The sequence below is a fragment of the Doryrhamphus excisus genome, linkage group LG4, assembly GCF_037039965.1.
Source record: "Doryrhamphus excisus strain RoL-2023G ecotype Guam linkage group LG4, RoL_Dexc_Guam_v1.1, whole genome shotgun sequence".
NCBI lineage: Eukaryota > Metazoa > Chordata > Actinopteri > Syngnathiformes > Syngnathidae > Doryrhamphus > Doryrhamphus excisus.
The window spans coordinates 16,186,969-16,210,340 of record NC_136360.1 but is presented as its reverse complement, the minus strand read 5'-3'; the positions used below and the strand labels follow the sequence as shown (position 1 = coordinate 16,210,340).

Sequence of the window (23,372 nt, the reverse complement as noted above, 5' to 3'; positions counted from 1 at the left end):
CCGCCATTATAGCAGCCATGATAGCCGCCATTATAACAGCCATTATAGCAGCCATGGTAGCAGCCATGATAGCCGCCATTATAGCAGCCATGGTAGCTGCCATGATAGCCGCCATTATAGCAGCCATGGTAGCTGCCATGATAGCCGCCATTATAGCAGCCATGGTAGCTGCCATGATAGCCGCCATTATAGCAGCCATGGTAGCCGCCATGGTAGCTGCCATTATAGCAGCCATGGTAGCCGCCATTATAGCAGCCATGGTAGCAGCCATGATAGCCGCCATTATAGCAGCCATGGTAGCAGCCATGATAGCCGCCATTATAGCAGCCATGGTAGCTGCCATGATAGCCGCCATGGTAGTTGCCATTATAGCAGCTATGGTAGCCGCCATGATAGCAGCCATGGTAGCCGCCATTACAGTAGCCATGATAGCCGCCATTATAGCAGCCATGGTAGCCGCCATGGTAGCAGCCATGATAGCCGCCATTATAGCAGCCAAGGTAGCTGCCATGATAGCCGCCATTATAGCAGCCATGGTAGCCGCCATGGTAGCAGCCATGATAGCCGCCATTATAGCAGCCAAGGTAGCTGCCATGATAGCCGCCATTATAGCAGCCATGGTAGCTGCCATGATAGCCGCCATTATAGCAGCCATGGTAGTTGCCATGATAGCCGCCATTATAGCAGCCATGGTAGCTGCCATGATAGCCGCCATTATAGCAGCCATGGTAGCCGCCATGATAGCAGCCATGGTAGCCGCCATTACAGCAGCCATGATAGCTGCCATTATAGCAGCCATGGTAGCCGCCATGGTAGCAGCCATGATAGCCGCCATTATAGCAGCCATGGTAGCTGCCATGATAGCCGCCATTATAGCAGCCATGGTAGCCGCCATGATAGCCGCCATGATAGCAGCTATGGTAGCCGCCATTGTAGCAGCCATGGCAGCCGCCATGGTAGCACCCATGATAGCCGCCATTATAGCAGCCATGGTCGCCGCCATGGTAGCCGCCATGATAGCAGCCATGGTAGCCGCCATGGTAGCTGCCATTATAGCATCCATGGTAGCCGCCATTATAGCGGCCATGGTAGCCGCCATGGTAGCCGCCATGATAGCAGCCATGATAGCCGCTATGATAGCCGCCATTATAGCAGCGATGGTAGCCGCCATTATAGCAGCCATGATAGCCGCCATTGTAGCAGCCACGGTAGCTGCCATGATAGCAGCCATGATAGCCGCCATTATAACAGCCATAGTAGCCGCCATTATAGCAGCCATGATAGCCACCATTATAGCAGCCATGGTAGCCGCCATTATAGCAGCCATGATAGCCACCATTATAGCAGCCATAGCAGCCGCCATTATAGCAGCCATTATAGCAGCCATGATAGCCGCCATTATAGCAGCCATGATAGCCGCCATTATAGCAGCCATGATAGCCGCCATGATAGCCGCCATTATAGCAGCCATAGCAGCCACCAGTATAGCAGCCAGTATAGCAGCCATGATAGCCGCCATGATAGCCGCCATTATAGCAGCCATGGTAGCCACCATGGTCGCCACCATTATAGCCGCCATAATTAGAGCACTGAGTTGAGGAAGTACCAGTGCGTTATCTGTGCATTTTGAAGAAGCCACATAGCGTGCCTTGGCAGCCCGCGTGCTTTAAAGCAAGGCCATACATACTTGAGATCCCTAAACCGGCGCTGAACCGTTCAGCAAGCAAATTCCTCCGCGTGTTCAAACTCGCTCGGGACAGAAATTCTTCAGCGAGAAGAGATTTGAAATCCCTGAAAGTCCCAACCACACAAGACTGGCTATCCTTGCTCTTCAGCCCATTTGTGCTGAGGGTACGACTCCTCAGAATTTAGTGACAAATAGTGTCAGAAGCGGGATTACCACATTTCTGATGTAATACCGCCACAAGTCAATTTGGACCGCTACAAATAAATGTTCCCATCGCCCGTGAACACATGACAGGGGTCTGCTTCCGGGCGGCATAGAAAGGCTGCACTGTTGGCGCCGTTTGAATAGTCATAGTCGATGGAGAACGACAAAGTGCTCTTCATCGTCTTCAGCCTGCTCGCTTTGCACTTCCTTTTGCACACTTCCTGTACAGGCTTTGGGGCGTTGAACTCGTATTTGAACGCTCGTGTTCTTCCAAAGGATGTGGTGAAAGACGACATACCCGGTCTGAGGTCCACTCTAACGTGTCATACTATCATACAGTATTTCTACACACATATTACCTCCAGTACTGTATTTCTTCACACATACTACCTCCAGTATTGTATTTCTACACACGTACTACCTCCAGTACTGTATTTCTACACACGTATTACCTCCAGTACTGTATTTCTTCACACATACTACCTCCAGTATTGTATTTCTACACACGTACTACCTCCAGTACTGTATTACTACACACGTACTACCTCCAGTACTGTATTTCTACAGATGTATTACCTCCAGTACTGTATTTTTACACTCGTATTACCTCCAGTACTGTATTTCTACAAATGTATTACCTCCAGTACTGTATTTCTACACATGTACTACCTCCAGTACTGTATTTCTACACACGTGTTACCTCAAGTACTGTATTTCTACTTACATATTACCTCCAGTACTGTATTTCTGCACACATATTACCTCCAGTACTGTATTTCTACAGACGTATTACCTCCAGTACTGTATTTCTACACATGTACTACCTGCAGTACTGTATTTCTACACACGTATTACCTCCAGTACTGTATTTCTACACACGTATTACCTCCAGTACTGTATTTGTACACATGCATTACCTCCAGTATACAGTATTTCTACAAACGTATTACCTCCAGTACTGTATTTCTTCACACATATTACCTCCAGTACTGTTTTTCTACACACGTACTACCTCCAGTACTGTATTTCTACACACGTGTTACCTCAAGTATTGTATTTCTACTTACATATTACCTCCAGTACTGTTTTTCTGTACACGTATTACCTCCAGTACTGTATTTCTACACATGTACTACCTCCAGTACTGTATTTCTACACACGTATTACCTCCAGTACTGTATTTCTACACACGTATTACCTCCAGTACTGTATTTCTACACACGTATTACCTCCAGTACTGTATTTGTACACATGCATTACCTCCAGTATACAGTAGTTCTACAAACGTATTACCTCCAGTACTGTATTTCTTCACACATATTACCTCCAGTACTGTTTTTCTACACACGTACTACCTCCAGTACTGTATTTCTACACATGTACTACCTCCAGTACTGTATTTCTACACACGTATTACCTCCAGTACTGTATTTCTACACATGTACTACCTCCGGTACTGTATTTCTACACATGTACTACCTCCAGTACTGTATTTCTACACACGTACTACCTCCAGTACTGACAGAAAGTCATGACGTTGTTTTGTTTTTCTTTTGTTTTGGAGATGATCTTCCGTCCAAAGATCAGATTATAGATTATTCGGCACCTTGTTGGTCTTTGGAGTACCACACCCACAATGACTGAGTACAAAGAACCTCTCTCTCCATTGAGGATCCCACGTTACCAACACAGGATGACATCCGACAGGAAGGTCTCAATAAGGTGTCAGTTACATGCAAGATGGAGAAATAATGCAGGGCAATAATACAATTATACCAGGACACTGATCTTGCCATAAATAAACTTTGAAATGTATGAGAATAAATTCTGTCAATTCACTAAACTAAATTTCAACATTTACAAGAATAAATTTGTACATTTATGAGAATAAATTTGTACATTTACCAGAATAAATGCATACATTTACAAAAATAATTTGTAAAATTAGAATAAATTGTTTATTTACAATAATGTTTTAATTTACCATTTAATGTTTTAATTAATTAATTTAATTTACCAGAATAAATTAGTACATTTATGAGAATAATAAAATAAATTATAATACAATTACAAAATTACTAGAATAATTTATTTTTGATAATAATAATTGTATAAAATGTATAATTGTATAATTTATACATTTATGAATAAATGTATAAATTCAGGAGAATAGAGTGGTCATGTCATACGTGTCATACATGTCATGTGTCATACAGTCAATGCCTTTAAGATAAAGTTTTTGCTGGTAAATGTGCAACTTTATTGTTGTAAATTTACATATTTATTCTCAAAATCTCAGATTATTTGACGGGCATTGCCTAGGACAGCTATGAAAAGGGGGACCTGATGAAGTCCAACTTTTTTTTCTGATACATTTTCAGATTTTATTCTCCTATTTTCCACTTTTTCCTCGTAAATTTACCCCTTTATTCTTGTAAATGTATGACTTCATTCTTGTAAATTTACGACTTTATTCTCTAAATGTATTTCAAAGCGCCCAAATGTTGCGTCGTACTTCCGGGCTGCTGTTATTATTCTTATAAAAGCAGAGACAGCTGATGCAATAGTAAAGTGTTATGAATGATATCCATGCACCTTTGCTCTTGTCCATCTGCTGCCATCTAGTGGTAGAAATAGCATACTGCATCTTTTTCATGTACAGTCAAACAGTCACATAGTTTGGGGGTATTTTTCCCCCAAGAGGCCATCAACCTTTACGAGTTCAGCTCTGTCTGTACCCAGGTTAAAATATATAAATGTATCATAGTGATTTTTGCTTTCAACAAAACAATAAAACACAAATATTGTTGAAAATCGCCATAGAACCTGATTCCAGGGTTTGGCCACAGGGGGCAGTAGCGTTCGCCTCCCGGTTAGAGTTAGACGAGAAGAAGAGTTTTGGCGCGTTGAAGCCTATTTTGCTGTGGGCAGGAAGTCACTGTTTAATGCTGTGGAAGAAGACAGTAGTTATGGCTGTGATTGAATCAGGGCCTGCTTCCTACTAGGCTGTTACCCTACCCGGTCTACGAAGGCCAGACTTTCGGAGGCTCCCCCATCCAGTCTCGAACCAGCCTGGTGAATTCAGACGGTCTAGTTTTCCTCACACTTCCTGGTTTTGTCACGTGGTGTCAATGTTTACCTTGACGTCATGACAATAGCCGCCTTAAATCGCGATAGTAACAAAATTATTTGTTTTTGAAACGATATTTCACAGAAAAGAGAAGAAATGTTATCGTATTTATCGCCAACTCACAGCTAAACATGATATATTAAACACTAGTCATATTTATAGCTCCTTTATTTAGTTATTATTTTTTTCCTCAAGCAATGGCGGCTGCTAGTCATTCAAGGAGGGGACGCTCATTTCTTCCCGGCCTACATTTTGTATGTGCTTATTTATTTATTATTATTATTATTATTATTATTTATTTACAACGCTAGTATTTTTTAAGGTCGCTTGGGATCGGCAAAGTCTCCGCATCAGAAGAACGGAGTGGAAAACTTTGAAAATGCTCCGGTGGAGGGTTATACTTCCAGATCGCTGATTCGCTCATTTCACTGTCAATCAAAAAAAGAGTCCGCCTCACACAGATCATCCAATCATTATGCAGAAGCCGAGGATCCGGGCCAGCTCACTTCATATAGGCTCCGAGCGTCCGATGGGCGGGACAAAGCCCAGCGTTTATCCAATAGCCGTGACCCGCTCTATACGTTTCCGTAGTTCCACTCTTCCGGAATAAATAGCTGATCGTAAACAAAAAATGAAGTTGTTCTCGCGCATTTTTAGTCAATAAAAGTACACACAGCAACGTCAATGTGAGTGGAGGGCACTGTGTGTCTCTTTAGAGTTTCTTCTAAGAGAAGAATGAGGTCACCCGGAGTGGCTCCCTCTGAAAGGTTCACGTTACTGGGAAACCTCCACCCGTGGGCCACTAGAGGGGGCTAGCTCACTGAAGAACTCCAGTTTGTCACGCTGCTTGAAGGTGAGGCGGACAAGTGGATGAGGAGGCAGGTGTCGCCTCCCATGCTCTTTAACTCCTTCTGGGCTCTCAAGGGGGTACAACCAGGGACGTCACTAGGTTCTTAGGACCGGAGGGGCTTAGCCGTCTGGAGATACACAGGATATGAATGAATGTAGTAGACAGTCAAAAAATCCAAAAAACAATATTTCCATTCTTATTTGGAGTAGGAATTTTGTGATATTTTCAATATTTGTGATGGAAGCATCTCAAACTCAATTTACCTGGGGGCCACTGGAGCTAGGGTCTGGGCGAGCCTGGGCCGAATCTCAAAAAAAAAAAAAAAAAAAATTATTAAAAACAGAAAATGCACAAACTTTTTCAGTGCTTTGGTTCCGATTTTCTACAATAAAAGCTCTGATAAAACATTCCACTGTTCTCAAATATCTTAATTTTTATTTTTCTGCACAAAATAAGATGAAAAATAAATAAAGAAATCAAGAATAAAGAAAATCAATCAATCAGTAATAAATAAATAAATATAATAATAATTAAAACTGCAAGCAGTGATGAGCGGGCTCGAGCACCCCGACGCGCTCGGGGGTACGCGCGGGTCGGGGGTACGTGCGGGTCGGGGTCGCGCGCGCGACCGGACGGGCGCGCGGACGCGCCGTACGAAAAACCGCGGCGAGCGGATAAGCGGTAAGGGAGTCACGGCATTTGCAATTTTCCGCCAGGAGGGGGCGACAGCGGCGGCGAGGCGGGTGCGCGGTCACGTCCCGTCCGACACCGCGAACCGCCATAAAAAAATTCACGACGATCGGACCACGCGGTCCTTGCGGTGGATATACGTTTCCGCCTGTGGGTGGCGCTATAGAGTGGTTGGCCCACACGGTAACGGACCGGAGGGTACCCCGAACCAACAGAAAAAATTAGGGGCCGATCCGACCGTGCGTAAGGAAGTTACGGCAGATATACATTTCCACCAGTTGGTGGCGCTATACAGTCTATGTACACACACAGTCATAGACCAGAGGGTACCCCAGACCACCAGAAAAAATTTGGGCCTGATCCGACCATGTGGAAGGAAGTTACGGCTATATACATTTCCACCAGTTGGTGGCGCTATACAGTCGATGTACACACACAGTCATAGACCAGAGGGTACCCCAGACCACCAGAAAAAATTTGGGCCTGATCCGACCATGTGGAAGGAAGTTACGGCTATATACATTTCCACCAGTTGGTGGCGCTATACAGTCGATGTACACACACAGTCATAGACCAGAGGGTACCCCAGACCACCAGAAAAAATTTGGGCCTGATCCGACCATGTGGAAGGAAGTTATGGCTATATACATTTCCACCAGTTGGTGGCGCTATACAGTCTATGTACACACACAGTCATAGACCAGAGGGTACCCCAAACCACCAGAAAAAATTTGGGCTTGATCCGACCATGTGGAAGGAAGTTACGGCTATATACATTTCCACCAGTTGGTGGCGCTATACAGTCTATGTACACACAGTATAACAAACCAGAGATTGACCCAACACACCAAAAAAAATTTCAAGACAATCTGACCATGAATCAGGAAGTTACGGCAGATATACATTTCCACCAGTTGGTGGCGCTGTGTTTAGAACATGGCTTCTGGAGCATTAGGTGCGTCCTGTCATGATAGACGTCTCCACCGAAAATCATAGTGATACGTGTAACGGGTGGCGAGGGATAATGAATTGAAACTTCTAGGTGGCGCTAGTGTGTCAATTTAGATTGGTGTCACATGGGAGCACCACCAGGGCGCTCAGGCCTGGATTAAGGCCTCACGTTTAAGATTTCAGCAGCCTGTGACCTTCTGCAGGCAAATGATGACCTTTTGATGGTCAATGGCGAAGGCTGACCATTCGCCGTGGCCACGCCCCCCACATGTGCTTTACACACATCATAGTCCATCAACTGACATCATCAGTCTGTCAGTCAAACTGTGTATTGACTTTGATGTACATTGCTTCAAGGCAAGGCCAGACACCAGGCAGGGCCAGATATGAAATGGTCAAAGTTTGGTGGTGTGCCACGCCCACATCCTATGGAGCGGCCCAAAATCCTTCGCAATTTAACGTGGGCCATCCGTCTAGTGTCCGTTGATGCAACAACGGACTCATTCGGTCAAACCCCCTAGGAGGAGTTTGTCAAGATACGACCCATACATCCGCCCCCAAATGGCCGCCGCCACCTAAAATGGCCGACTTCCTGTTGGTTTTAGAACATGGGTTATTGAGACTTTTTTGTGCGTCCTGTCACGAGTGATGTCTCCTCCGAAAATCATGCCGATACGTGCAACGGGAGGCGAGGGATAATTATTTTAAAACTTCTAGGTGGCGCTAGTGAGTCAATTTGGCTTGGTTTCATATGGGGGCCACACCAGGCCGCTCAGGCCTGGATTCTGACCCCCCCTATGAGTTTTCAAGCCCATGCGACCTTTTGCGGGCGAATGATGACCTTTTCTATGTAAATGGCGAGGCCTGAGCATTCGCCGCCAGGCCACGCCCACCACGTGCGCTTTTCCTGCATCATGGTCCATCAACAGGCTTCACCAGGCTGTCAGGCAGTGACCTTGTGACCCCGATGTTCATCTGATGAATCTCCTGGCAGAAAAGGCCTCATGTAGATGACACGCCTTTAGCCTGTCGCCAAAAGGTGGCGCTGCGACGAAATCAGGAAGTGACCTACGGGGACCTTCGGGGCGGGGCCATGATCACATGTACCAAGTATGATGAAGATCTGACCACGTGGAGCCAAGTTATTCACGTCTACAGTTACGCTCAGCGTGCAAGGCCCGGACATATGAAAATGGGCAAAATTTGGGGGCGTGCCACGCCCACATCGTATGGAATATCCCAAAATCCTTCGCAATTTAACGTGGGCCATCCGTCTAGTGTCCGTTGATGCAACAACGGACTCATTTGGTCAAACCCCCTAGGAGGAGTTCGTCGAGATACGACCCCAACTTCTGGCACGAAAAAGGCCGCCGCCATCCAAAATGGCCGACTTCCTGTTCGTTTTCCAATATGGGTTCTTGAGACTTTTTGGTCCGTCCTGTCACGATAGACGTCTCCACCAAGTTTCGTGACGATAGGTGAAACTGGTGGCGGGGGCCAATTTTTTCAAAAATTAAAGGTGGCGCTAGAGAGTCAATTTTGGAACATTGTTTTCGGGACCCCCACCAGATCGAAATTTTCGCCAGACCTGACGCGCTTGCAAAATTTGGTGAGTTTTCGGGCATGTTAAGGCCCTCAAAATGGCCGTCCTTTCGGCAGAATAAAAAACGGAACGATTACAATAGGGCTTTCGCACTGGTCAGTGCTCGAGCCCTAATAATAAAACGGCAAATAATAAAAACTTAAGAAACCGATATAGTTGGTGGGTAGACAAATGATTTTTTTCAGATTAAAATGAACAAAGCATTATTAGAGCCCTGTAGACATGACAAAACACGACTATAGTCACATTTTTATTTACAACATATTGCGCAACTGCAGGGTCTTGAGACACATGCTAACTCGCAAACTAGAGAGCTAGCGACCTAAACAGTAGCCTTCAAATTATTTCCTTTAAACTTAAATAGCCAAAAACTTACCACTTCCACACGGATAGGGAGGATAACTATTAACAGTTATTTAACCTTTAACATGAACATTAATCAAACGTAATAATTTTTTCTGGGTACATGATACCATACAGCATCCATATCAAACTTGCACGGGCCGCACTAACATTAATCTTTCATATCAAGGCGGGGGCCTCAAACTAGTGTCCTGCGGGCCACATTTGGCCCACGGGCCGCGTGTTTGAGTCCCCTGTAGTAGATATTCAAAAAAATCCAAAAAACAATATTAAGGAATTTTGTGATATTTTCAATATTTGTGATGGAAGTATCCCATAAATGAAATGACGTCTTCTATGCCGCTGTTTTACGGAAGTTTGTGTGACTTGTTGGAATATTAGAGTACATATTGTATTAGTCCGGCAACCTGACTGCGTATTTCCAAGAAATCCCATCATAATGCTTTCAACCCGAGTAGAACAAAAAGATTCAGCAGTGCTAATCATACTCAAGTCCTCTGAGAACATTCTCGGTATTCCCAGTAAAAGGTGTTTATACTCGGCCTCCTGCAGGATGACATCACGCAGAAGCTTCAAATCAAAGAAATCCAAAGAGGAAACAGCTCAAACAGTTTTTCTAGATTTAGTCTCTTATTGTTTCGCCACGGCTCTCCAGTCCTGTGAAAATATTACCGTTTGGGTGTGTTACCTTTTGGTAGTCCTATTGTTTCTATCTCCATCACACCACATTATGTTGACTTACAGGAATGTCTTGGAAAATTCCCCTGACCCTAAACTAACCTTCACCCTCACTGTGGATGTCATTTGGTCCGGCCAGTATGTACTCATTCTAATGTACTGCAGTGTTTCCATGGCAGAGTATCACTCACAGGGAAATTTTCAGGAATTGTTGGGCATGGGATATGGGAGAACTGATGACAGTTTTGGGGGTGATCCAAAATCCCAAAGGCAAAATGACTTTGATCTAAAGAGTTCTAGCTACTTCCACATTTCTCATCCAATTCAGATCGTTCCAACAAGAACACATTCCACTTAAATGACATTCATGCCATTTTTCACATACCAAGAATTCCCACTTTTTTTGACATTTCCATTTTTCAGAATGCACAATGCCTTTGATCTAAAGGCGACCAACTAATTCCGTCATTCTCAACCCATTCAGACCCTTCCAAAGTTAAACTTGTCAACTCATTTGGGATAAGGGCATCCGGAATGTGAAGTACTCAAGCCAAAATCAGTATGCGGATAAACAAAAAAGATCCGCTGTGACGACTCCGAAATCAGGAAAAAGAGGATGAAAACAAACAAAGTCTTCCCAGTACAGTGCTTTATCATGCTAGGTGTGAGCACGCTAACGTTAGCATGTTAGCACTACCAGCACTAACTGTTTTCATGGGGAGACGCATATAAAAACACTTAGCACCGTCATCCTAGACCTAAATGTTAGTATGCTAACGTTAGCATGTCAGCACTATTAGCATTTTTAATACTTACATCAAGACTTCCCACTATTATGCTAGGTGTTAGCATGCTTAGCATGCTTAGGTGTTAGCATGCTATCATGTATCATATGGTCTATGGTCAATCATGTATCATATGGTCTATGGTCTATCATCTATCATATGGTCTATGGTCTATCACCTATCATATGGTCTATGGTCTATCACCTATCATATGGTCTATGGTCTATCACCTATCATATGGTCTATCATCTATCATATGGTCTATCATATGGTCTATCATCTATCATATGGTCTATGGTCTATCATCTATCATATGGTCTATAGTCTATCATATAGTCTATGGTCTATCATATGGTCTATGGTTGTCTACTTGTTAAGCCCTTAGAGGCTCTGTCGTGTTTAAGGACTTTATAAATAAAGTTGACTTGACTCGTCATGAGTTGTCAGTGTTGAATGAAAAAATACCTGAGCTGATGTCCAAAAATACACCAGACTTGAAGTAAAGCTGTTTTGGGAATTGTGTATTCACCATCCAAAAAAGTGATCCACTTGAATTTGAGCCAACATCTACTTTTGTTGGTGGTCAGACAGCAGGAAAGGATTCATCCAGGTGAAAACTAACAAACCGCCGTGTGTTTCCCTGGAAAACTTCACACCATTCAGGAACGTCACATGCATTTTTCCATGATTTTACTTTTCTCCTAGCCGGACCCTGAACCTCCCAGAACCAAGAAGCTCTTGTTCCCCTTCCTCAAGGGAAGCTCTTTTTAGCACGTGTGGAGTGACGCTTGGTCACTTTGTTTGTTGATGGTGAACCCATGCTGCTGGACTCAAACCCTGAGGTCTCCCAACCTGGGTTTGCTGAAAGTGACCACTGGGTCTTGGGTCCCAAAATACGGGCAGCACAAGGCCCGTCTTGTTTCGCCGCCGATACGCTGGACGCGGCGGGCAAGTTGGCCCGTGACGTGGCGCAGCGTAGCCTGGTAGTCTTCAACCTCCGACCAGGAATAATAAACACAAGCAGCTACACAAACACACCGACTGGACCGGGGACCGCAAAGTCCAGTCCGCCTGACACTCATCAAGTCCTGCAATCAAGCCTTCATGATAACTTGCAATGAGTCTCTTCCAGGAGGCTTTCCTAGCATCAAGGTCTTCTTAAGGTCCATAGGATTCAGCCCAAGCCACTCCAGAGTCTTCATGTGGTTTTTCTTCAGAGGTGGACTTGATGGTGTGTTTTGGATCATGGTCCTGCTGCAGAACCCAAGTTGGTTTCAGCTTGAGGTCACCAACAGATGGTCGGACATGCTTCCATTCACCACAGCAGGTCTTCCAGGTTCCGAAGCAGCAAAGCAGCCCTAAACCACCACACTACCACCACCATATTTTACTCTTGTGGGTCAAAAATAACCCGGTCAGGTTGTTTTCTTGAAATATCTTCATCATGAAATTTTTTTATCATTTCATATTCCAGGTATTCCTCAAAAAACATGTTTTTGATATCATGCCATTCACATTTTTAACTTACCTTTTATACATTTTAAGAAATTTTTGTTTTTGCGTTACTACCCCAACCTTCCAATAAGTGGGTCAAAAATGACCCGGTCAGGTTGTTTTCTTGAAATATCTTTGGAATGAAAAATTGTTATCATTTCATATTCCAGGTATTCCTCAAAAAACATGTTTTTGATATCATGCCGTTCACATTTTTAACTTACCTTTATGTAACACACAATGGACCCTCACATTTTCCATTGTTGTATGGGGTCATTTTCTTTTCTAAATATCATACAAATGATTATCCCTAACCAAAATGGCAAAATTGGCATAAAAAGGCATTGATTCTAGTATGGGTCATTTTTGACTTGACCCACTTATGGAAGAATGTAGGGTCCAGTCACTCGTGCATCTAAGGGTTAACTGATTCAAGTGTGACCTGCACTTTTTTGGACGTCATCGTGGGGTCTTTTGTGACCACTTGGAGCCGTTATTTTGGTTCTGGGAAGGTCCAACACTGTTCTATGTTTTCACCATTTGTGTATAATGGCTCTCACTGTGGTTTACTGGAGTCCCAAAGCTTTAGAAATGCCTTTAAGATAGATCTAAAGTTGAGTTAAGTTATGTTTTAATGCTGATTGCAGCCACTTTTAGCATGCAGTAATGCAAAACAACTGACAGATGTTTAAAGTAGTCCCAAAAAGGGAGCCAACTACACTAACGTCAAGCAAGTAACTCCAAGTACGGGTGTTAAACGACTTGACTTCCACCCTGCAGCGTGTTCTTGATGTTATGAATTGTTCTGTTGGGCTTAAACGTTTGCGTTGGTTGTTTTTTTGTCGTTTGGCGTTTGAGATCTTTTGGACATGACAGACATCCAAGTGTTGTTTTCCTTCTTCAGTATCTCCTATCTGAGCGCTGCATGAAATTGTTGTGTCAGACAGACCTTGTGAGTTGGCACCCGGACATTATGTAACCGTGTAATTCCATGATTAGCCAGCCCGGTCAGGGGAAAAATACTATCCCATTTCTCCCTAACTTAATGTTCAGACCAACAAAGGAATAAACAAGAGTGATTGCGTCAATAGCCGTCATATAATGGAGACATGGGTGGTCGGGTTGTTCCATTTTTATTTTTTCTACGTCTTTACATCTGACTCTGATTTCATCAAAAGAAAACTAACACGCTGTGATTGTACTATCTGATATAAACACATTTCATAGCTATGACACGGAGGTTCAGGGCTGACATTAACCTTAAGGTGTTAACCTCATCTTGTTCTCTTATCCCTCCTCTTGTGTTAGGGTCGGCACCGATCCGTTTTACATTTTAATGCATCAAAAGAATCACATAACATTTGTTTATTGCATCAAGGCTTTTTGACTTTGTCAGGAAACTCTATTTCAACAAAATAAAAACAAAAAAAAATTTTTGACTACATTTTAAAATGGTCTGGTTGAAATTATGACCACTGTATTGTTAGGGTCAGTTTGGACCCGGTTATAATAATATGACTATAAAGCAATATAAAACACTTTGGATCATGGAAAGAACACTTTGGATCATGGAAAGAACAATTTGGATCACGGAAAGAACAATTTGGATCATAAAGAACACTTTGGATCATGGAAAAAACACTTTGGATCATGGAAAGAACAATTTGGATCATGGAAAGAACAATTCGGATCACGGAAAGAACACTTTGGATCACGGAAAGAACAATTTGGATCACGGAAGGAATACTCTGGATCAGGGAAAGAACACTTTGGATCATGGAAAGAACAATTTGGATCATGGAAAGAACACTCTGGATCATGGGAAGAACAATTTGGATCATGGAAAGAACAATTTGGGTCATGGAAAGAACACTTTGGATCATGGAAAGAACACTTTGGATCATGGAAAGAACAATTTGGATCATGGAAAGAACACGTTGGATCATGGAAAGAACACGTTGGATCATGGAAAGAACAATTTGGATCATGGAAAGAACACGTTGGATCATGGAAAGAACAATTTGGATCATGGAAAGAACAATTTGGATCATGGAAAGAACAATTTGGGTCATGGAAAGAACACTTTGGATCATGGAAAGAACACTTTGGATCATGGAAAGACCACTTTGGATCATGGAAAGAACACGTTGGATCATGGAAAGAACACGTTGGATCATGAAAAGAACAATTTGGATCATGGAAAGAACAATTTGGGTCATGGAAAGAACACTTTGGATCATGGAAAGAACACTTTGGATCATGGAAAGACCACTTTGGATCATGGAAAGACCACTTTGGATCATGGAAAGAACACGTTGGATCATGGAAAGAACACGTTGGATCATGAAAAGAACAATTTGGATCATGGAAAGAACAATTTGGGTCATGGAAAGAACAATTTGGATCACGGAAAGAACAATTTGGATCGCTACCACAAGAGGAAGGTTAATCTACGTACACGATACAGGAAGTGCCGTATCAGGAGGCGCTCCTCAACCCTTAACCCTCATAACCTCCTAACCCCGACCTTCACCACAAGATCTTGTGAAAGATGGCGACGAGTCACCGCCATCACATGGATTCAATTGTGAAAGCGGCACAGTGGTGCGTGACGTTGCTCTCAACAAGAGATGCGTCACACGGCTACGTTCCACCTTCCTCACAGGAATAACCCCTGACCTTCATGTGATGTCAGAGAGTGGACATTCCACTGTAATTATTAAAGATGTGTGTTCCCTGATTTTTCTCCTGGGACTGATGTACGGATGTATCGTATATGCAGGAACTATCTTTACATGCAACATTAGGCTCTATGTGTTGTGTGGTTTAAAAATAAAACACACATTATCATGGTGCATGTTGATCATAAAAAAGTGTATTTAATATGCTGGATTATTTTTATTTATTTATTTATTTATTTTAGTTTTATTGTTAAAGAATGTCGAGTGTTTTAAGCTTTTTATTTTACTTTTTTTTTACTTACTTTAGTTTTTTTTTTTCGTTTTAAGTTTTTTATTAAGAGTATTCTATGTTTGAAATCCCTTCCTTTCCCTTTGTCACACGTAATGCTCAGTTTTGAAAGTGCTTCGTGGAACCGGAAGTGACGACATAGTTACAATCTATATTTTTATATATATCATTTTTTTTTACTATCGGTCAATTTTAAATAATTTATTGTGCTATCAGAAATAACTTGAGACGAAATGAAATTATACGGAACACTAGAGATTGTTTTTTATTTGGTATATTGCTAAACGTATTGGCGACGATTGCGGAACATGTGTTTGACCTCCTTACCCAGGATGCACTTGGCTCTTGCCATCTTGTCTAGTAGGAGAGCGGCAGGCAGGCAGGCAGACAGACAGACAGACAGGCAGCTAGCTAGCTAGCTAGCTCCCTAGCTAGCAACCAGAAGCTTCCCAGTGGCTATCTGTCAGCTCGCAGCCACAAGTCACTTGTCCACAAGACGGAAGACTTCTGCCGCCATTACCCCCGCCTTTCCGCCCTCTGGATTATACTTTCCACTCAAACGTCCAAGAAGAATGTTTTCAATATGAGTCCACACCTGTTGGTGTTAGGACTGGCGTAACTAGCTTAGTGGTGCTAACTCGGCTAGTCGGCATATACATAGCAAGGAAATAGAGAGAAGCGGGCCTGTCTTATATTGTCAAGTGTCGGGGACAGACGGCCGGGAGAAGAAGCTGCTTTTCTGTCACTTTCTGGGACACGAGGACGGCTGTCCGAGGGACGGAACCCACCGGGGAGCGGTGCGGTGACCGGACACCACGCAGGAGTTTGCGGAGAGCCTTTGGACTGTGCTTGGGACTTTTTTCCGGCTGGACTGAGCGGGACACAATCAGTATGGAAAGGTTCTGTGTTGGTACGTGTGTGTGTCTTATTACTCGGTTGTGAATCTGTCACGAAGACGTAGTTTTCATCTTGGAGAGTCACTGACAAGGCACCGGACGCCAACATGTCGAAAATGCCAGCGAAAAAGAAGAGTTGCTTCCAGATTACGAGCGTCACTCAGGCTCAGGTGGCGGCCAGCAACATCACGGACGACACCGAGAGCCTGGACGACCCGGACGAGTCCCGAACCGAGGACGTGTCTTCGGAAATATTCGACGTGTCACGAACCGACCTCGGCGTATGCGATAGGAGTTCATCCGAGGAAACCTTAAACAACGTGGGGGAGACCCAGGAGGTCCCTTTGACAGCTCCTGTCAACGGGGGTCACCCTTACAATAAGACTGGTCCTCAATTGGAAGCAAGTGTGCCTGTGCCAGGTACGGCTCAGCCTGCTCTTCCCGTCCCTGCTGCCACAGTAGCCCCAGCGGGTACCTGCAGTTCCCGCTTCAGAGTCATTAAACTAGACCACGGTACCGGTGAACCCTTCAGACGGGGCAGATGGACTTGCACGGAGTTCCACGACAGAGACTCTGATTCAAATGCTAATCGGACTGCGGATAGCATTAAACCGGCCGTAACGCTTGATCACAGCACGGACAGGGACAGCGGGCTGGGAACCATCAGTAACACCGTGGTCTCTACCAGCGTCGCCTCCTCACAAGCTTTGGACAACGCTGCAGACTCGCATCTGGTCCATTCCGGTGAGACTGTGCAGCAAGGCTACAGCTTGGGTCCCCAGATCGGGGGCGGTGCAAGTGCCTTCCAACCTACAGGGTATTCAGCCACATCTTCAAAGCAAACGCAACACACTCAGGTCAATATGCAACCTGCTGCTCCCCAAACCTTTCTCTCCAATCACCTCAACGGCGTGCACCAAGGTGCCGTGCTGCCCCCCGTCGTGCCCCCGGCCACACAAGTCCAGCAGTTTGCGTATTCAAACCACCATCAACAGCACTTTGGTTCCAGCACTCTTCTCTTAAATCTTCCCTCGTCCAGCCAGGGGCCCTTGACTTCCGGTTCAACAGCCCATGGGCTCGGGGGCGAGGCACCCTCATCCCAGGGCGTCTTGCTACACATGGCTTCAGGAAGCGGTCAGCAGCAGCAGCCGGGAGGTTTAAACGTTGACATGACGTCCGCGGTCACCAGCAGTCACAGCGTTGTCCAGAATGTGCCCGTTACAGTGCCCAGCACCACCAGTACCCCCCCGGCTGGGCCAAGCACCAGAGGAATTGTTCTGTCCCTCGGAGTCCAGGGGCTCACCGCCACAGGCCTTCAATCTGGACTCGGCAACCACGCAGAAGATACGCAGCCCAAATCTGAAGCGCTACCTCAGACCAGTGCCGGTGTGGTGCCAGGGAAAGATGGCATGAGGCCTTTCATCAAAGAGGGTCTCGGCCTGCCCAGTCCTGCTGTCAACAGCCTTTTTGGCATCCATATAGCCATGGACGGGGACGAGGACAGGTAAGATGCCTCATATTTAGTTTTTTCCAACCTTTTTTGAGCCATGGCACGTTTTTTACATTGGAAAAATCTTGTGGCACACCACTAACCAAAAATGTTCCAAAATGTCACCACGACCTCACACGTGCATCAATAAGTCTATCGGAGGAACAAGCTAGGTGTTGCCACACGGACCAATATTACATTGCTATGCCAGTCTTAAGACCACAGACACTCAACAGTAGCCACGTTTTTACATGACGAGTTTTCTCTTTCCGAATGACCTTTCGGGAAACAATGGTATCCATGGAAAGGAATATTCCAATCTCTTGTTTACATGCGCCGTGAAAATCAAACAGAATAGTCAATAGGGCATGCCCAGTAAAACGTAAACATCAACATCACGTGATACCGGCTTCCCCGAGTTATTCTTTCACTTGTTGGAATAACTCTGTATTGCCAGTTTTTCGTCTGTCAGTCTTGAAATTGAATATGAATCAAAAACAAACTTTGCTTAGTCCAGTGCCGATTGCTGGCCTCCATTGTTAAAACTGAAGAACGTCTGGATCTGCGTGTTACGTCATATCTGAGCATGCGCTGAAAGAACGCACCCGGGATCAATTTAAACAGGGAAAGATCAAATTCAATCTTGCTAATATTTTATAATTAAACTCAGGACATGTTTTATATAGATTTATATATTTTCTTTTTTAATAAAACTGGACTTGTGAATGGGGTTTAGATTCTGTTCCACAGATGCCGCTAATGCATACGAAAGCTGCTTGCCAACCGCCAATAAACAACAGAAGAAGAAGAACACACCCTGACAACTTTCCGTTTGAGCGGGTACAAGATACCTCAATCGGATTGGTTAAAGGAATATTCCATCCCTGTTCAATTCTTTTCGTTTGAGCAAATAAACCAAATGCAATTGGAATATTTGGGTCCATTAATACTATTGACATAATGGCTATTGACATAATATTTGCAAATGATGATTAATAAATGTTAATTATAAAAAGTGATATTGGATAATTCCTCACGGCACACCTAACGGTTTCTCAAGGTACACTCATGTGCTGCGGCACAGTGGTTGAAAATCACTGTTGTAGAGAATGGTAAGAGACCCCCAAAAAGGTTCAAAACACAGCAAGGTAGTGTGTCTTGTTGCATATGCCCAAACAAAACTCTATTCTATTGATGTCAATTGTTAATAAGCCACATTTGGACGGCAACAATGTAGGTGGCTAAGTTTAGCTTTTATTCCCCGGTGTCTGTGAGAGACAGTAGTCTACCCTCCCGGCTCCGAAACCTTTTTGAATTACAGTACCCTCTCACGTACACGCAGCGCGGCTATTTATAGGCTCCGCCGCATGACTCTCATACAGCTCGAGCAGAAATGTTGCCACGCTTTTCTCAGTCTAAAGTAGGAAAGTGCTGAAAAAAGACTTGTTGTCGCCAAGAGCGACCTAGTTGGGCGGTTTTAACTAGCATTCACACATGAATGTGTGTTTATACCAGCCTGTTCAGTACTGTCCAGATGAATCGTATTTGTTTACTAGCATACTTCATCCCTGTAGACCTGTGTGTGTGTGTGTGTGTGTGTGTGTGTGTGAGAGAGAGAGATCCCAGATATTGATGAAAAGGAGCAGCTGGTGCCACTTGCCAGGTTTGAAAGACAGAGAATGAGAGTGATGGAAAGTGGACTGACATCAGTGGATGTCTTTGTCGCTATGACGATGCAGGCAAGGGGACAGAACATTTAATGATGAGAGAGAGAGAGAGGAAGTGAGGATGGGGACACTTTGAAAAGGAAGTGTGTTGACAGTAGAGCCCGACCGATACGTGATTTCTGGGGCTGATAACGATATTTGGACTGAGAAAAAAAACAATATCCGATATATCGGCCGATGGACCGATGTATGAAGTAAGACTATTAATATACACAGGATACACAGGATGTGGAGTTTGCATGTTCTCCCCGTGCATGCGTGGGTTTTCTCCGGGTACTTCGGTTTCCTCCCACATTCCAAAAACATGATAGGTTCATTGGCCACTCCAAATTGTCCATAGGTATGAATGTGAGTGTGAATGATTGTTTGTCTGTATGTGCCCTGTGATTGGCTGGCCATCAGTCCAGGGTGTACCCCGCCTCTCGCCCAAAGACAGCTGGGATAGGCTCCAGCACCCCCGCGACCCTCATGAGGAAAAGTGGTAGAGAATGAATGAATGAATTAACTTATTAGTAACACTGTCAATGTAAGGCAGGGGTCTCAAACTCAATTTACTTGGGGGCCACTGTAGCTAGGGTCTGGGTGAGACTGGGCCGCATCAGGTTTCCCAAAAAAAACCCCAAAAACGCATTTATTAAAAACAAAAAAATTTAAAAAACTTTGCTTTGGTTCCAATTTTCTACAAGAAAAGCTCTGATAAAACATTCCACTGTTCTCAAATATCTTTTTATTTTTCTACACAAAATAAGATGAAAAATAAATAAACAAATCAAGAATAAAGAAAATCAATCAATCAGTAATAAATAAATATACTAATAATAATAAAACGGCAAATAATAAAAACTTAAGAAACCACATATAGTTGGTGTGTAGACAAATTATTTTTTTCAGATTAAAATTAACAAAGCATTATTAGAGCCCTGTAGACATGACAAAACACGACTATAGTCACATTTATACTTTTCTTATTTACAACATATTGCGCAACTGCAGGGTCTTGAGACACATGCTAACTCGCAAACTAGAGAGCTAGCGACCTAAACGGCAGCCTTCAAGTTATTTCCTTTAAACTTAAATAGGCAAAAACTTACCACTTCCACACGGATAGGGAGGATAACTATTAACAGTTATTTAACCTTTAACATGAACATTAATCAAAGGTAATAATTTTTTCTGGGTACATGATACCATACAGCATCCATATCAAACTTGCGCGGGCCGCACTAACATTAACCTTTCATATCAAGGCGGGGGCCTCAAACTAGTGTCCTGCGGGCCACATTTGGCCGCGTGTTTGAGACCCCTGATGTAAGGACTGTAAACACACTGGTATATGTGAAAATCAGAATCAGAATGCCCTTTATTGTCATTTTACAGATAGTAGAATTAAATTGCAGCAGCTCCATTTTCAGTGCAAGACAGCATGACAGTACAAAATATAGAAATTAAAAGAATAAATAAGAATAAATAGAAGAATTAGAAGAATAAATAACAAAGGGTCTAGATTTTACAGGACGATTGGTGCAAATACGTATGAGCTTTATAAAACACTTATCCATGAAGACATCTTACTAATATCAATGAGTCAGATTTACTACTGAAAAGTTCCATCTACAGCTACTGAGTATTTACAAACACTTGACTACAAACTAAAGAAGAAATAATCAAAACATGCATCACGTTACGAGACTTAGGGGCCATCCATAATTTTCAACATTTTCACAAGAGTACAAAGAGTACTCTTTTGATCAACCCCCCCCTAAAAAGAGTACAATCCCAAATGAAAAATGTTGATAGGTCCATGACCAACTGACCCAATGCAGCCAGGAAATTCGAACATATCCAATCCAATAGTGTTCTCTGGCTGTATTTTGGGACTCTGGTCAATCAGTCACTGCCCATCAACGTTGTATTGAACATGAACAAGATAAAAAATTATATCAAACGCCTCTTTTTTGTACAGTAGACCTCGGATATATCGGACTCGGATATATCGGAAATTCGCTCACAACGGACAGATAAAAAAGAATCAATTTTTCTGTAATGCATTTCCAATAAAAATTCATTGCATATATCAGATTTTTTATAACGGATTTCGCCTATTTCGGACAAAATCTCCAGTCCCGTTCCAATTTCCCTCGCATAGTATATCGGATGGCCGCATCTTGGCCTTTGATCCATCTTTGATCCATGTTCACAGCCAAAGCTGAAGATTATAACATCTTTGTATGAATTACATGTACATGAGCATGTACAACGAAATAAAAAAAAAAATCTCAAACCTGTAGAAATGCCTTCTTGTTGCTATTAGCGAGGTTTAGAAACCAAACGATAAACGTTAAGTGCAAACGATAATGACGTCACGTGCTATTGAAATGTATGGAAACTTGCCGACTTGTCAATAGCCTGTGACGTCATTATCGTTTGCGTTTACGTTTATCGTTTGGTTTCTAAACCTCCCTAATAGCAACAAGAAGGCATTTCTACAGATTTGAGAATTATTTTTTTTTCGTTGTACATGCTACATGTCTGTAATTCATACAAAGATGTTATAATCTTCAGCTTTGGCTGTGAACATGGATCAAAGAAAGTTCCACCATGGCATTGCGCGTCCGTGTAATGAATGTGGCGGACATTTTCCGGTATACGCATATAACGGATTTCGCTTATATCGGACAAAACCAGTGGGAACAATTGAATCCGATATATCCGAGGTTTACTGTATTTTTCTTTCAAGAAAATACAAATGTATTACAAATTTGGTCTTTTTGTATTGTTCTTTCTATCAAATGATACATGTAGAAAAGTCCTGATGCAACAACCGTTTTCCACAGGATTTTTTAATCAAGGGAATACTTCTTGTATACACACATGATTACTCAAGGAGCAGAAGAGTTGCCCATGGTTTCCAAAAGCCTGAGGAGATAAAATCTTCTTTGAAATGATGGACACAACCCTTGAACTCAACTCTATGCGAAGTATGCAATAAAGATGCCACAACTGTTTTGAAAAGGCTTAACAATCACACCTATAGTCTAGTCAGTGTTTCACAGGAAGTGAAAATCACATTGATTGTTACTGCACTGTCCACAAAGTCAAATTCACCACCACAGCCAGGTCCATGCCCAAATATAGAAAATAAACACAGAGCTGGCGAATAGATTCAGGATGGTCGGTTTAGTTTTGATGTTCTCCATTTTCGCAACGGCACTTCGGAACAAATCCGCCCTGCTCGATTCCTTCGATTTGGAACCTTTCCAAGCCGCCTGGCCAGCCGCGACAGCATCCTTCCGCTTTCTTTCCGAACGCACAAAGCAATAAACATTGATGTATTGTTTGTATGCATTGCTCGGTGAGCGATGAATAGCAGTAATTCTCTTTTTGATGAACGAAAATAGGTAATCGAATTCACCGGGGTCGGCCATTGTCTGATTGTTGTGTTGGAATGCGAAGCACGCAGAGCTACGTGGAGTATCGCATGGACTGGTACGCTCTCGCGCTAGCATACGACGACAGGGGACCAGTCTATTCGCGCTAAAATTTGACTGCGTCCCGCGGTTCGAACATACAGACATCGACATTTTCTGGTTTTCAAAAAAGCGTACGTTGATGTCTTAACCCCCTCCCCCCTCGTACGGTTTGTACGGTCGTGAAAATGTTGAAAATTATGGATGGCCCCTCAATACACGGGACTAAACTACATTTTATGTTACAATTTCAAAACATGCAATATATCATATGACAACTAAATACACTACTTGGAACATTTTCATAATGATTTGAATGAAGACAATTTTTGTGTTAATGTATGAGTCCCTGTAACTCCTGCATGAAAGTGAAGTGACGCTGTGTCGC

General features: G+C 43.3%; 1 protein-coding gene across 1 annotated transcript in view; it reads left to right on the top strand.

Moving 5' to 3' along the window:
- The first annotated feature begins 15,793 nt into the window (after positions 1-15,793).
- The window catches only part of tsc22d2 (TSC22 domain family 2), a 34,443-nt gene continuing 26,864 nt past the window's right edge, over positions 15,794-23,372 (top strand). Inside the window, exon 1 of the mRNA XM_058073380.2 lies at positions 15,794-17,805. Coding sequence (XP_057929363.2) covers positions 16,409-17,805 — 1,397 coding nt within the window. The 5' untranslated portion in view covers positions 15,794-16,408. The remainder of the gene's footprint in view (positions 17,806-23,372) is intronic.